At 39.3% G+C, this 16,463-nt stretch overlaps 2 protein-coding genes across 2 annotated transcripts in view; both read left to right on the forward strand.

Annotated features, from left to right (window-relative positions):
- Window positions 1–394: 394 nt before the first annotated feature.
- lactb2 (lactamase, beta 2) lies at window positions 395–14,449 on the forward strand. Its single transcript, XM_034241347.1, has 7 exons — window positions 395–614; window positions 4,484–4,644; window positions 8,022–8,142; window positions 10,673–10,851; window positions 11,587–11,735; window positions 12,952–13,039; window positions 13,167–14,449. The coding sequence occupies exons 1-7, from the start codon at window positions 493–495 to the stop codon at window positions 13,208–13,210; spliced, it is 864 nt and encodes a 287-aa protein (XP_034097238.1). The 5' UTR covers window positions 395–492; the 3' UTR covers window positions 13,211–14,449.
- A 213-nt stretch (window positions 14,450–14,662) lies between these two features.
- The window catches only part of LOC117563170 (nuclear receptor coactivator 2-like), an 81,994-nt gene continuing 80,193 nt past the window's right edge, over window positions 14,663–16,463 (forward strand). Inside the window, exon 1 of the mRNA XM_034241350.1 lies at window positions 14,663–14,828. The gene's annotated coding sequence lies outside the window, so the exon portion shown is untranslated. The remainder of the gene's footprint in view (window positions 14,829–16,463) is intronic.

Genomic DNA, 16,463 nt, shown 5'->3' on the forward strand with positions numbered 1-16,463 from the left:
ATTAACATTAAATCCTGAATTTGTCTTGTAAAATATGACATACAACGTAAAATAATAATATAATGATATATATATATTGTAGTAATAATGATATAATCTATTTATAATTGTAATGTATATTGTATTTAGACATACATTTAGATTTACAATTTGTTAAATGAAAAAAATATATATATGTTAATAATTTAATCTTTGGGAGAAGGGGTGGGATTACTTTTTTCGAATGTGTAATTAGGTAGATAATTTGTTTATGTATAATTTGTAAATCAATAATATTTTTGTTTATCAATCTGATACTGCTTAAGTTTGTACAGTATCATCATTCTCATCAAAATCAAAGACACTTTTATTCTGAAGGCAGCTCTGACGCACACCGGAAGTAAACATTGACCACATGCAGTTTCCGTGATATTTCCTGTTTTCGAGGTTGGACTTTAACCTGCATATGATTTGTTGTTGTACGTTACGGGTGAGTTAGTATAATCTGCAGGTATGAGTGCAGTGATCCCCCGGATAGAGCAGCTGTCCGCGCGCGTGGTTCGGGTTTTGGGGTGCAACCCGGGACCGATGACCCTGCAGGGAACCAACACCTACCTGGTCGGGACCGGGGAAAGGTGACACCAGTCCACTTCATGTGTATTATTCAATTTGCAGAATACCTTTATTTTTGATAACAACCATTACAGTTTGGTTTGACGCTCATGCAGTTCATGGAAGATGACGTCAAGCCAAAGTCCATTCACATGTCTCTACATTTAGTGTTGTATTGCATGTAGGGTACAATCCATTGTTTATAGACCAATACTTAATATGTGTACTGAATTGCAAGACTTTACTGATTATTTCGGCATATATTTAATATAAAAATAACAATAATTTGGAGTGTTTTTTGGAGTTTTGAAATATACATATTCTTCTGCACAGTTTAAGGCAGGGGGGTCAAACTCAAATACACAGTGGGCCAAAATAATAATAAATGGGTACTTGTCGAGGGCCGGACTGGTTCAATGTTTATTGCAGTTCTAACTTATTGAAATGAACTTATTGCACATATTAAACCTGGAACCAACAAAGCTTAAATTATTAACTTTAAAAACAACATTACAAATTAAATAATCAGTTGCATTCATTTCTTATGGCTCTATCTGCAGCTTTTCCGGAGTCATTTCTTATGATTACATTTTTCCACAGGCCAACAACTGCTTCAAAAAAAACAATTTCCCTCAAAGAACAAACCAAACATGCCCTGTTGTCGCAAGAAAAGAAAGCGCAGAAGGAAACGTCCATTGAACTCAGGTTGCTGCTCTGTGATGCTAGCTCAGATACTTGGCATCTCATCTTGGGTGCAAGGTCATCAATGTTTGGGCTCAGGCTCTGAGCTGAGGAAACCCTCAGGATTGAGTGAAGGTGTGCGTGCAACATACCGTCGGGCCAGATCTAATAGTAATTAGAAATTATCCTGTGGGCAGGGGCGGCGCCAGGGGGTAGCTTGGAGTTGCTATAGTAACTCCAACAATTGGCCTAGCAACGGCTTAGCAACCCCATTGTTTTGTTATGAAAATGTATCTATATTAGGGGTGTAACGTTCACAAACATTTCGGTTCGGTACGTACCTCGGTTTTTTGGTCACGGTTCGGTTCGGTACATTTTCGGTACAGCAGATTTTTTTCACAAAACAAAACATATATATATATTTTATTATTATTAAACTGTGAATAATGTATTCACTCAAATAAATACAAAATATAATAAAATAAACATTAAGGTGCAGCATTTCGATGAACTGAAATAATCTGTATTTTAACTTTACTGTACTAGTACTCACAAAACATAAACTATTAGTTTTGGGTTTTTAATTATTATTAAACTGTGAATATTCACTCAAATAAATACAAAATATAATAAAATGAACATTAAGGTGCAGCATTTCGATGAACTGAAATAATCTGTATTTGAACTGTACTGTAGCCAGTTTGACATTATGACTTGCTTGTCATTGTATTTTCATGTTTTTTTAAAGAAAAATGAACTAGTCCACATTGCTTGCCGAAAGGGCAGATCTGCTGGCACTAACAATGTCTCCTGCTGTGGAGAAAACCCTCTCACTAGGGACAGAGGTAGCAGATACAGCCAGGTAGCGCTTTGCTAACATGGCAACATAAGGATATTTGGCGTTTGTAATAGCTTTGGCTCGGTCTGAACTCTTTGCGAGTGGTGGAGGCTTAAATGCTAGTGGGAGTTGGGTTTGCACTTCAGTCTTTTTTCTTTTGGTACCGGTGATATTCACGTTCGGGGTGATGCCTTTTCAAGAGTGTGCAAGTTTGATGTATTGCCAGCCGCGTAACCAATTTTAGTTGAACAATGCCGACAAACAGCTTTGGTTCGGTCCACCTGTCTTTGTCCGTCATCCTTGTACGTAACTGCGAAACCAAAATGTTCCCAAACCGGAGACTTCAATGATGCTGGAGGATTTTCGAGCTCAACTTTATCTGCGTTCGCCATACATTTTTGACAGTTCCTCGAATTACTGACTACATTTGAACGCATCCCTCTGACCAGCTCTCATAGTATGCCTCCCATCCAATGAAATGACTTGCTCGCTCTATGACGCGTTGAACCCAATGTGAGCAAATTACTCTGAATGCTGCGACGCAGCACCTGATGCCCCGGCCACACGAGGACGAAAACGGTCGTTTGCGTTACTGTTTAGTGTCATATAGACCGTTCGGCCACACGAGGACGACCGAATACGGCACTAAACGACTGCGGAAACGATAACGGGTCCCAAGGTGGATAGAACGGCATACGCAACGCTCTGGGGGGTCCAACGACTCCATGTGTACGCCCTATACGATCATTTTCTGATAATGATGAGGCAATAGCCCCGCCTCTCCCCACCTCTGCTGCTCACCCCCGCGTCAAAGTAAACTGCACACTGAATTCAGATTATTTCTCTTTCTCTCGATATGGACCTAAACGCGAGTGAAGTCTAATCTGACAGGACGGAGACACCTCTCAAACTACCTAAACTAGTTATAAATATGTTTATTTTTACTGTCGGCCGGGTCACTCATTACTGGATCAGCTGCTGCATGAGACAGACACTGGCGCTGTCCGAAGAGAGGGAGGAAAAAGAGGCTCCATGTATTTTATTATTATATTATATAGAGTCGTTATTCATTTGTTTTAAAGCTCAATAAATAACAAAGAAGACCTTTGACCGGCACTTTTATAATTTTGTCGGAAGGTTTAAACTTTAATACACGTTGACTGGCGAAAAACTCTGCCCGGTTCCCTCGGCCCCCACCGCGGAGAATAAACAGAAGGGCAACCATGACAACCATGCTTCTTCGCTGCTTTTGTGGAGGAAGTTACAGCGCCACGTACAGGCTCCTGCATGTACTGCAGCTTCTCCAGCGGTTGGAGCTAAACGGAGCTGTCTCGTGTGGACAGACACTATCCGGATGACTATTGCGTGTGGACGGAAGCTTTTTTGCGATTGCGTTTGAGTTAATCCTATGCGTTTAGCCGTTTTCGTCCTCGTGTGGCCGGGGCATGAGATTACTTCCAAAAAGTCGTTCACGTTCTCGAATAATTTCGGTACGGTTACCGTTACACCCCTAATCTATATGTATACACATTCTCGCGAGATCTATCAGGGGTCGTTGTAAGTTAAAGCGCAAGCTGTTACTTGGCTAATGTTGTTATAATTCTCAGTATGTGAACACAGATCGAAAATGGAAAGATTTCTCACAAGTCAGCGTAAACGACCACGATCTCCAACGGAGCCTGTCCAGCCCTGCTATCCACAAGGATCGCGGGCCGAAATTAAATCCACCAAGGGCCTGATTTGGCCCCCGGCCTTGAGTTTGACACATGTGGTTTAAGGGAATCATTTGGGTTATCCTCTCATAAATAGACTACATTGTTTTTCAAATACACATGTTCTTTTGCAGGTAGTCTAGAGGCAATGCATGAGTTTTATTCTCATAACATATTGTGTACATTACCTTCTTAAATAAACATAATTAGTGCACAATACAAACATCGTGATACCTAAAGTTCAAACACAAATGCATGGGTTAACTTGTATGCAAAGAAAACAAGAAAGAAAGAAAGAAAGCATGGCTAGATATATCGATATTATATCTATATAGCAATTCATGGGTACCAAGTACGTCATTTGAGACTAGATATAGTTTAAGATTTCTAAAATCGCAAATGTATTTTTTCCTGGTTTTGTGATTTTCCAGACTGTGTTTGCTCTTTACCAACTTCTCTATCCACACTACTGATGATTATTAGTATTATCACAAAATCTAAATTGTGATATTTGATCAGAAATATTGTGATTTTTCTCCATATCGCTCTGCTCAGCCTAAATGCATGTACATGGTTAAGACATTGGTGCATATGAAGTTGGAAAGCCACTTTTAAAGCTTGTCGGAAAGTATATTCTAATATGTGTGTGATTGTATTTCAGGAGAGTGCTGATAGACACTGGAGAATCAGCTGTTCCTGAATACATCAGCAGTCTGAAGCTCGCTCTGAAACAGTTCAACACCAGCATCCAGGAGATCATCGTCACTCACTGGCACCACGACCACATCGGGGGGGTGGAGGACATCTGCCGGGACATCACTGGTGAGGACACTTAAAATGGGAAATAAGGTCAAATATATTCCCTGCAGCTCTGGTTAAGTTGGTTTGGTTCAGTTTAATGACCTTTCGGCAGAGAGGGTAAAAGTACACACATCCTTTACTCAAGTAGAAGTACAGATACTTGTGTTTAAAAATATTATAAGTACTGACTAAACTTCTAAGGCTTTGAAATGTACTTAAGTAAAAAGTAGCCATAACTAGCAGCTGTTTTAAAGAGTACCTGACCTCCCTTTATATTAATAGAACAATAATGTCATTGTTAGCTAATGAATGTTTCCATGCTGAACAACGGCAACATGACAACGTTTCCATTGGTCCCTCTTCTTTAGAGAAGACCAGGAAATGATGGATACACGGATCGTGTTCAAATCAATAGGGCACGCAATGACTCTAAAGAATAATGATCACGCACCAAACACACATTCAGACTAAAGGAACCAGCTGTTTGGAAAATGAGAGAAGTAGAAAGTACAGGTATTTGAGTTCAACATGTAAGAAGTAGAAAGTACAGGTATTTGAGTTCAACATGTAAGAAGTAGAAAGTACAGGTATTTGAGTTCAACATGTAAGAAGTAGAAAGTACAGGTATTTGTGTTCAACATGTAAGAAGTAGAAAGTACAGGTATTTGAGTTCAACATGTAAGAAGTAGAAAGTACAGGTATTTGAGTTCAACATGTAAGAAGTAGAAAGTACAGGTATTTGAGTTCAACATGTAAGAAGTAGAAAGTACAGGTATTTGAGTTCAACATGTAAGAAGTAGAAAGTACAGGTATTTGAGTTCAAACATGTAAGAAGTAGAAAGTACAGGTATTTGAGTTCAACATGTAAGAAGTAGAAAGTACAGGTATTTGAGTTCAACATGAAAGAAGTTAGAAAGTACAGGTATTTGGGTTCAACATGTAAGAAGTAGAAAGTACAGGTGTTTGTGTTCAACATGTAAGAAGTAGAAAGTACAGGTATTTGAGTTCAACATGTAAGAAGTAGAAAGTACAGGTGTTTGTGTTCAACATGTAAGAAGTAGAAAGTACAGGTGTTTGTGTTCAACATGTAAGAAGTAGAAAGTACAGGTGTTTGTGTTCAACATGAGAGAAGTAGAAAGTACAGGTATTTGAGTTCAACATGTAAGAAGTAGAAAATACAGGTATTTGTGTTCAACATGTAAGAAGTAGAAAGTACAGGTATTTGTGTTCAACATGTGAGAAGTAGAAAGTACAGGTATTTGTGTTCAACATGTAAGAAGTAGAAAGTACAGGTATTTGCATGGGCGCGGGAAGGGGGGTGCTGAGGGCGCTGCAGCACCCCCTAGCGGAATTATTATTTGACGGTTATGGCTGCTCCCGCTGTGCATAATCTGTGTAATATGTAGCCAATAAATTCCACATTGTTGGTAAAATAATATTTTGGCCTGCCCCGAATGTTTTTTCTGTAGCCCCGGACAATTCTACCTCAATAATATAATACATTAACCGTGTTTTACGTGAACCTCATCAAGACACTAGAGAGGACGGCAGGACTGTAATTTCCCGTGTTCAGTGAATGCAACAGAGGCAAGACACCAGACCAATCAGAGAGTTGCATGGAAATAAAAGTGTGCTTGTGTCATTCAAGCTCGGGTGTGTGTGTGTGTGTGTGTGTGTGTGTGTGTGTGTGTGTGTGTGTGTGTGTGTGTGTGTGTGTGTGTGTGTGTGTGTGTGTGTGTGTGTGTGTGTGTGTGTGTGTGTGTGTGTGTGTGTGTGTGTGTGGTGTGTGTGTGTGTGTGTGTGTGTGGTGTGTGTGTGTGTGTGTGTGTGTGTGTGTGTGTGTGGTGTGTGTTGTGGTGTGTGTGTGTGTGTGTGTGTGTGTGTGTGTGTGTGTGTGTGGGTGTGTGTGTGTGTGTGTGTGGTGTGTGTGTGTGTTTTGTGTGTGTGGTGTGTGTGTGTGTGTGTGGACATAGCGCATTTAGTGTGTGTGAGAGAGGGAGAGAGTGAGAGAGGGATCGGTGCCAGCAGCAGGGACCGTGTTGTTAGCATCTGGTTAGCTAGCTGCACTAACGGACATACGGAGCTGTTGGTTCCACAACAAGCTGGAGGAGAGCTCTCCTCTCAGACTGAGAGGCTCAGGTGAGCTAAAGGACTCTCTGAGTGTTTAGATAGTTCACTTTAGTCTAAGTTATCTCAGTGGGTCTCAAACGGTTTGGTCACAAATTGTTCAAAAGATTATTTCCGCGGCACACTTTCATATGATCACTATAGTTATAAAAAAAATAAGAGAATAAAGGAAAAACAGTTATGAAATACTATATGGCAGTAAAACAAGAATACAGTTTGAAAGGAGAGTGATTTGTAAAATATCCATAAAGAAAAAGAACATATGCTTACAGTTGTGTTTCATCTGGGTGTTGAGAGATGTATCCATAGATCTCTTCATGTTGCTCTCAAAGTGCACCAGATTGATGCTTTTAACTTCAATATTTAAAAAAAATCTTCCCTGGGGAGCATCCCCCCGGACCCCCCTAGAGGAGGTGAGGTCCGCTCCCCACTCGTAAAAAAAACAGCACTTTACCCCTGCCTATATGCCGTGAGCTGATTATCGAGCCTTCATTGTAACAGTCGCGGGTGTACTGTGTGTTTGCGTGTGGGGAGTGCTTTTGTGCGTGCTCTATAGTGCCCGTAATAGTGTTCACTGGAGTCCAGCACCCCCACTCAAAATACCTTCCCGTTCCCGCGCCTCTGCGTATTTGTGTTCAACATGTAAGAAGTCAAAGTAAAAAGTCGTCAGAAAAATAAGTAGTGGAGTAAAGTACTGATACCAGAAGAATGTGCTTAAGTACAGTCACGAAGTATTTGTACTGCACTACTTCCCACCTCTGCCTTTAGGACACTATCAGAGGTGATTTCCCACAGTAAAAGTGTGTTTTAATGTCAGTTCGCTTGACCTCACACTTTGTTGCACATCTCAAAACATTGTCTTGCACTATTTTATCTGTTTTATTTGTTCTATGTCCTATATATATATATTCATGTTGCACTGTTGGAGGAGCCTGTGACTTACGTTTTTCAGTGCCATATCTACACTGTAGCTAATGTGCACATGACAAAAAAGCCTTGATACTTGAATCTCGAATTGATTCATCATTACAAATGTATCTAGACGTCACCAAAAATAAAACCCTTCTACTTTTGTGTGTGTGTGTGTGTGATCAGTGTTTGTTTTTGAAAAAATTAGTGGGGATGAAGTATTAATTGGTACTATTTAATTTAAGTCACATTTTGTTGCCAATTAATGTCTTGGTGTCATGAAATCTTGAATGTCATGTCCTTTAACTCATCCTGTTAAAAAAATAAATGATACAGATATTTCTCTGTTTCTCCTCCTGCAGGTTCTGAGGTCCGAGTCAGCAAACTGCCTCGCTCCAGCCAGGTCACAGAAACAGCCGGAAACAAAAGCGTTACTTATCTGAAAGACGGAGATGTCGTCCAGACCGAAGGCGCCACACTGAAGTCAGTTCACTTTATATACAAGTTATATTAGGAGTTTTTTAAACCGGCAGGACTTTTAGTAGCTTTGCAGGAAGTGAAAACACACAAAAGACACACTGTGATTTATATGCACTAAGGTTATCGTTTAATAAAAATCATTGCTCCAATTAAAGATATTTTGAAGAGATAAGTGTGCAAGATTAACGACATAATGTGTGTTACATGTATTTGTATTTAATAACAAACCATATCATGGCTTATTTATTTTTATTTTTATTATTATTCATCAATTAATGTATTTGTTTATATATATATTTTTCAAGGGTAATATGTCATTCGCTAAATTGTTCTTTCTTTTTTGTATACTAATATAATATTTTTAAATTTGAAAGAAAATTGCTTTTAATGTTGTTTACATTTTGCGGGCAGAACGTATGTTGCAAAGTCACCCTAAAAACTAATTATAATCTAAATAATCATTAGAAACATGCCACATAAATCAAATCGAAATGTATTATAGCCCCAAATCACAAGAAATGCCTCAAAGGGCTGTACAAAACAAACACAAAAACAAAATACCATCGTCATAGCATAACAATTATAAAAACATTAGACAACAACATAGACTCACTCAAATACACAGTGGGCCAAAATAAAAAAAATGGGTACTAGTCGATAGGGCTGTCCCGAATACCATTTTTCAGGCTCCGGATATTAGGTAGCAGCGAATATTCTGCCCGCGGGGGGACGACGACGACGACTATGAAGTCCTCCTTCACAGCGACTGGATCCTCCCACCAGCCTGAAAGACTCTGAACAGAAACAGGAGAGTCATCAGTAAAAGAAGAGAGTTCACAGAGAGGGGAAGTCCCGCCCCTTCCTGTGGACCAACATGAGACCTTATTACAGAAACATATTTATGGGTCTTTAAGAATTGGAGGACATTTTCTGTCCCACCTTTGACATTTCTCTGTACCCAAAATGCTGAAACATGCACTTTTTGTGTTAAAGATACAGTGGAAGAATAAAATTCAAAACATATTAGTAATCAGCAGCGAACCGCTTCAACTCGTGTATTTCGGTGTATTCACGCCATTCATTTTGTTACTCTACTACAGTATTGTTGTTTTATAGTTATTTGTTAATGTAACCCAATTTGTGTTCTTTGAAATGGAAAAGGATATCGCATTGTGTTTGTTACTTTCGTTGCAGTTGTATATGTCTTAAGTATAATTTGGCTTGGCTTCCTATTTATGGACATGCTTTTATTTTGAAGGAGAGGTAGCGCTGTTGACAGGAAGTTGTTGTTGCTTTGGAAACACACACATTTAGACACGGCATCTATTGCACGTCTGTCCGTCCTGGGAGAGGGATCCCTCCTCTGTTGCTCTCCCTGAGGTTTCTCCCATGTTCCCTTAAACTGTGGGTTTTCTCTGGAAGTGTTTCCTTGTACGATGTGAGGGTCTAAGGACAGAGGGTCTAAGGACAGAGGGTCTAAGGACAGAGGGTGTCGTATTGTCATACTGATATTCTGTACACACTGTGAAGTCCACTGAGACAAATGTAACATTTGTGATATTGGGCTATATAAATAAACATTGATTGATTGATTGGAAACAACGTGACGGAGATTAATGGAGAAAAGTAATATCTACATATAAAGACGGAGAAAGTAAACGATAACGTTTATGGTTAAGTGTTAGCACCCCCCGAAGAGGCACAAGCTCTTACGTTGATATTGGACATTTCAATAAATTCAATTTGAAAAAAAAAACGGGCAAATAACAAACAAAACGAATATCCGAATAACGAAATTGAAACCCGAATAGTACTCCAATGAACGAATATTCGGAAATTCGGGTACAGCCCTACTAGTCGAGGGCCGGACTGGTTCAATGTTTATTGCAGAACTTATTGAAATGAACTTATTGCACATATTAAACCTGGAACTAACAAAGCTTAAATGATTGCCTATAAAAACAACATTAAACATTAAATAATCAGTTGCATTCATTTCTTATGGCTCTATCTGCAGCTTTTCCAGAGTCATTTCTTATGAGTACATTTTTCCACAGGCCAACAACAGCTTCTAAAAACTATTTCCCTCAAAGAGAAAACCAAACATGCCCTGTTGTCCTGAGAGAAAGTGCAGAAGGAAGCATCCATTGAACTCAGTGTGCTGCTCTGTGATGCTAGCTCAGATACTTGGCATCTCATCTTGGGTGCAAGGTCATCAATGTTTGGGCTCAGGCTCTGAGCGGAGGAGACCCTCAGGATGGAGTGAAGGTGTGCGTGCAATATACCGGCGGGCCAGATCTAATAGGAATTAGAAATTATCCTGCGGGCCAAAATGAAATCCACCAAGGGCCTGATTTGACTTGAGTTTGACACAAAACTCAAAATACAGGAAATCCCAATGAAATCCCCCCACTACAAAGCAACAACATGTGAAAGGTTAAAACCCAGGAAGACAGAGGACAGTATTGTATATTTGACTGATGTCCCGCTCAGATAACAACATTCAGAGAGTTTTCCATGTCTTTTTTCCCAGAGTGCTGTTCACCCCGGGTCACTCTGACGACCACATGGCTCTGCTGCTGCAGGAGGAGCACTCTCTGTTCTCTGGAGACTGCATCCTGGGAGAGGGCACCGCCGTGTTCGAGGATCTGTTCGACTACATGAAGTCTCTGAACGTCCTGCTGCTCTCCCAGGCCGACTGCATATACCCCGGTGAGGGAGAACACACACCGTGTATATTAAGTCATATTAGGTTTTTACTACGCGTTTATCACGGCTAATTATAGATGAGTGTCGTCTTTTATTGTCACTTCTTTGAGGCATTCGATCATCTCTCCTCGGGTCAGAGTTTCTGGTCTTCGGAGCAAATGATACACTTTGCTTACTACTTGGGATGACACTTTTTTTTTTTTATAGTTGAATCAGAATACTTTATTTATCCTGGGGGAAACTGGGTTTGTACGAACATTTGAAATATAAGATATATTTACTAACACAAATAAAGTCAAACGTTCATATAAACATAAGAATTTCAAGCCAGAATGAAGAATAAAACGATAAAATAAAATAACTTTTAAACGTAAGAAGTTGAAATAAAATGTCCAATTAAAAAATAAAATGTAATAATATATATAGTTTTGTTGTTGAATTTGTTAAGTCAATCTCCCGTAGTGGGAGAATGAAGATGAACTGAACTCAACAACAAAAAAGTAACGATATTATTATTGCAATACCTGTAGTAAATAAAATGCATTTGGTCTCTTCTTTTGCAAATGAATTACTCTCAAAATATAAATTCAAGGAGTCGAAGACAGAATCTTTCACCATCGTATCACAACAATGAAATAAGTCCCTGGAATAAACAACAGAAGTCATCAGTCAGTCTGACGCTTCGTTGTGTGCAGTCTTCCAGATGTTGAAATGAACCCCCTGCTGTTCTCTCTGCAGGTCACGGCCCCGTGGTGCAGGACGCTGCCTCTAAGATCAGACACTACATCAGCCACCGAGCCCAGAGAGAGCAGCAGATCCTAGAGGCCATCCAGCAGGGAGAGGGCGCATCCTTCTCCTCCATGGAGCTCGTCAAGATCGTCTATAAGGTCGGGACGGACACTATAATAATAATAAAGCTTTATTTATATAGCACTTTTCATTCAACACATGCTGCTCAAAGCGCTTTACAAAATGACACGGCACAAGTTAAAAACAAACATGAAATTCCCCTCAGATTATTTGTTAAGAACTTTAAAAGGTACATGCAGCAAAATATAACATTTTATCAGGTTAATAGACACAAGGAGGTCAAATGTATGATAATACAAATAAAATAAATAATGGTTTCTCTTCGACAGATAAGACACAAGACAACTGAATCGACGCAACAATATGAAACCCCTTACAACATATACTATACGATATGATAGGATAATACTTTACTGTCAGATCAGGCTTTGCTTGATTGAAACAGGGAAACAAATCGCTGAAGACTATATGTTGAAGACCCTTTAGCGTGACCTGGGATTTAACTCTGAATTTAAGTTTAGGATTAGCTGGAGCACAAAAGAGTGCTTCAGTCTCTCACCCAGGGACGTCAAACTTAAGGCATCCGGCCCGCAAGAGCTTGCAAAGAATATAATAAGTTTATTATACGGTTACATGCGGCTTTACAGTAGCACGTTGCTCATAAACTACATGTCCCACAATGCATCTCATTTTGTGACTGAAGAGACTTGCAATTACTTGCCCTCGAGTTCTGCTTTCAGTTAATTATGAAGTTATTACCCTATCCGATAAAAATCCAATGCAGAGGCAGTAATGTAATATTATACATTATTTTATATATATTATGTATTTATGTATATTCATATTGTCTTAAAGTTACAACTGGCCCTTAACGTTGAGTGCAACTATAATGCTGATGTGGCCCGCAATGAAATTGAGTTTGACACCGCTGGTCTAACCCTAATGAATTGGACTGATTAGTTTGCACTCGTCAATCCAGTCTGGTACTTTGTTCAGCCTGTAGTCATTATACTACACCTTGAGTTAATGTGGAATATTGCAAAGTTATATTCTCTGTTTAGTGGCATCCACACTGGATAGAAAGTTAAAGTCACAGTGGAAGCAGATGCAATCAGAAAGTTCCTTTTTTAAATACAAAGTAAACACATTAAAGTAGACACCAATGCTAGGATAAGTCAATGGAAGGGACCTGAAATCCCGTGGTCTGCAGGCGCTCAAACAACCAAGCTACTCCTCTGTGTACATTGAGGAGGTCAGAAGTTTGACGCATTCTTCTTCCCGTTTCCTGCCCAGGACACTCCTGAACACCTGCACAAAGCGGCTAATGTGAACCTGGTGCATCACTTAAAGAAACTGGAGAAAGAGGGCAAGATCAGCCTGGGTATGTAACTCTTAAATCTTAAAGCATCAGTTTGGTGTGTGAACATTACAATGAGTAAAAGGGAGTATACATTGAGTGTGTTGTTGTTGATGCTCTGCACTCAAAAGTGTACTTTTTCTTTCCTCAGTGAATGAATCTTCAAAGAACATCAAATGGAGAAGTAACCTGTGATATCCTTGGGCGCCATGAAGACACTATTTTAAATGTAATATTTGGTAAGGATGAGGAATATTCAGCTGAATGGTATATCCTCACTTATCAATCAAAAATAACCTGATCAATGGCCTTAGATACTCTGATTGACAGATATGTTACAGATAGATCAGGGATGGAGGTCACACTCGATGCCTTGGATGTTTCCTGAGCATACAGACCATTAACACACACTCACCTGGACTGAGCTGCTGTGTCAAATAACATGTATTAAGGTATATATGTCTGTAAGTCAGGTGCATTTGGCTAGTGGGAGAATGGAAAAGTAGACACAGTTTGCACCGAATAATATTGCTTATTTTCCGTCTTCCTTGGTAGAATTTTCCCCAAGTTTCGTCTCAGGAAGCACTTTTTTGTTGACTTTAAACACATTAAATGTGAGTGTCGACTGTAACAGATGTCTTCTAAAAATCGATATATTTGAATCCAAAGCTGCACTTAGATACGTTTCTTTTTCATATGCTCTCACCAAAGTTTTAAAAAGTTGTATTAAATCTGTTCTCTTTCTTGAAAAATGAAGCACCCGTTCTACAAGTGATGCTATTCCTCAGTCAGTCACTAGGTGGCAGTATCCGCTAATACTTTTATTGGGCAGAACTTTGATTTTACACTTACTGTAACATAACACTTTACAAATATTTTGTATATGATAAAGAAAGATGTAGAAATGGTGTGGTGGAGAGATTGTTGGCTACTACAGTGATGTGATGTTGTATTTTCTGACTATGATGAATAAAATCAACTGTGCATTTGTGATAGTAATGAGATCATCATTAGGGATATGTTTTTAAATGAATGAATAATACATGTGAACATCTGAATGTGATCTCATATCATCGTCATGATGGTGACGCAGTGTCTCTCTGATCAGATATTCTGCGTTGACCTGTGCTCGACCTCTCATCTGTTCCCCGGCTCTGAAACAATCTGATGTTTGGGGATTTGTAATAGATACACAACGAGTTCTGACTGTCAGATCACTCACTGTAGATTGTCTACATAAACTGCTCAACTTGACCACTCGTAATAAATGACTACAATGCATTAATCCTGTAGAATAAAACATCTGGTATTTTAGAGTGGTTCTGATGATCAATAAGAAGTAAACTTGTCAAACAAAGTGAACAGTAAGAATACCTACTTGTGTTTTACGTCAGTATTTCAATTTGTAATGCTACATTAAAATATATAATGTGATGCAGTGTTGTGTTCTTTATTATGCACAGTAGCTAAAAATAAACTTAAATTAGGTCTACATTGACAACATACAAATACAAAAAAATCTCCATTTGTTTAGGTTGAGTAAAAGAGCTGTCAGAGAGAGAGAATGGCAGAGTGACACTGAGCTCTGCAGAGTGGTAATGAGATGAGTGGAGGTGGCGGTGATGGAGGAGGGTGGGGGGGGGCTGTGAAGATAAACAGCCGAGAGAGGAGCGTCTGAGCTGGAGGAACATGGCGGCTCCGGCCCTGGACGCCTCCACCGCTTCGTCCCTCTGACCGACACACACACTCACTCACTCACACACCCCGTCGACAGACACACACTTTACGCACCGTATGGCTCCACAACTCTCCGGTAAGTTTCCTGTCTTTATCCGACTGGACCCCCGTTACTCTTTTAATCCCACCCTTTACAAGTAACGGTAGTATTTATGTGTTTAAAGTGATTTGAAGCACACTTTATGGAGCAAATCCACCCCTCGTTATATTAAGTGGTGTATTTAGAATATTATAGGGTTAATACGTTGGGAAATAACGTTGCTATCGACCGGCTTGTTTTGGAGCAGGTTTTTTTAAAGCCTTTTCTATGAACTGTACACGAGGATACACGTTCAGGCTTGTTATTTTGGGTTAATTAATAGTACAGAACCGGGGTTGTATGTCTTATTATATAATTATCGCTAAAAGCCCTTCCTGATAAACAGAAGCTGTGGGCTTATGGGAACCACGGAGCTTCAACCGTTTGATGTTTTTAAAGTAGATTTTCCTCCCGAAATATAAGCCTTGATCGAGTTTACAAGTGTGTATGGGATTAATGTTAATATATATTAGTTTAACTTTGAAATATTTGACTTATTCGCGGTTGATATTGCTCGCACTTCCTCAACCAACTCAAGCGTCAAGTGGAATTAATGCGGTCACGTTTTTTATTTCAAATAAAATGATTTTGAAATGTAGTTACTTATGTGATACCATTAGTCAATTGCAGATTGACAGATAGTTTATTATATGTTGTTTGCACTACACTACTATGTAGCATTTTGTTCTGTTGAAGCTGTCAAAGAGGCATTTTCAGTCAGATTGTCTTCTTAGATTTTATTTTGAAAACTGATCTAGTCAGCGTCCGGTTTTATGTTGGTTTATTATTCATGCGAGCTTGACCTAGTTTATCAGATATCAGTGAAGAGACGTACTGTACTCCTCAAAATATATACATTCTTTATTAAATTAAAGAATGTGTACACATTTAATTAAATATCAAACAATAATAGAAAGTAATTCTGGTCAAAAACATAATTATTCCCTACTCCATGTTATCTCAATGGAATACAAGCAGGAGGAACATGCTAAAGTCTATGCTGGGGAAATATACATTGCATAGCAGCTGCTGGACAACAATTGACATAAAATGCGTTTCTGTTAATAAAGTTATTCAAGTCTTTCTGAAAGGAGCCCACAGTCAGGGATTCATAATCTACATTGCAAACGTAATGCACCGTAAACTCTGTGTGGCCTGGGGTATTTTATTTTGAAAAAGAAATACATCTATTTAATAATGCTGTTAGTATGTATTAGTGGCATATGTGCTGCAGGGCTGTGAGTTAACTAGCTGCACACGTTTACACAGAATAAGAGCACGTTTATTTGTACTAGATAACAGTTTGGTACAGTTGCAGAATCAGGAACGTGTTTTTATTTGTTGTGCCGGTTACCTGCTGTTGTTATGCTGGTATGTTACTGTAGGGAACCTGTACATTTGCCTACGTGACAGGTGTCATCTGACTCCGCTGGATATGTTATCTTTGAGGGCTGGACTCAGGATCCTTTCTGCTCTTTCCTGCACCAAAGTGAACTTTGAAAAGCTTCTGTTATTTCTGCAGTCTGTTTTCCTAAAGGTTTACGGGTGTTTTCATGCTGCTACACACGTCTGTAACATGATACACACGACGTGCATGCTTGCATTTTGTGTTCAAGGATCTACCTGGATTTG

Source organism: Gymnodraco acuticeps, unplaced genomic scaffold, assembly GCF_902827175.1.
Source record: "Gymnodraco acuticeps unplaced genomic scaffold, fGymAcu1.1, whole genome shotgun sequence".
Taxonomy (NCBI): domain Eukaryota; kingdom Metazoa; phylum Chordata; class Actinopteri; order Perciformes; family Bathydraconidae; genus Gymnodraco; species Gymnodraco acuticeps.

Coding starts and splice junctions, on each gene's coding strand:
- lactb2 (XM_034241347.1), top strand. CDS start 493: ATGAGTGCAGTGATCCCCCGGATAGAGCAGCTGTCCGCGCGCGTGGTT. Junction 8,143..10,672: donor ACCGAAGGCGCCACACTGAA/GTCAGTTCACTT, acceptor CTTTTTTCCCAG/AGTGCTGTTCACCCCGGGTC. Junction 13,040..13,166: donor AGAGGGCAAGATCAGCCTGG/GTATGTAACTCT, acceptor TTCTTTCCTCAG/TGAATGAATCTTCAAAGAAC.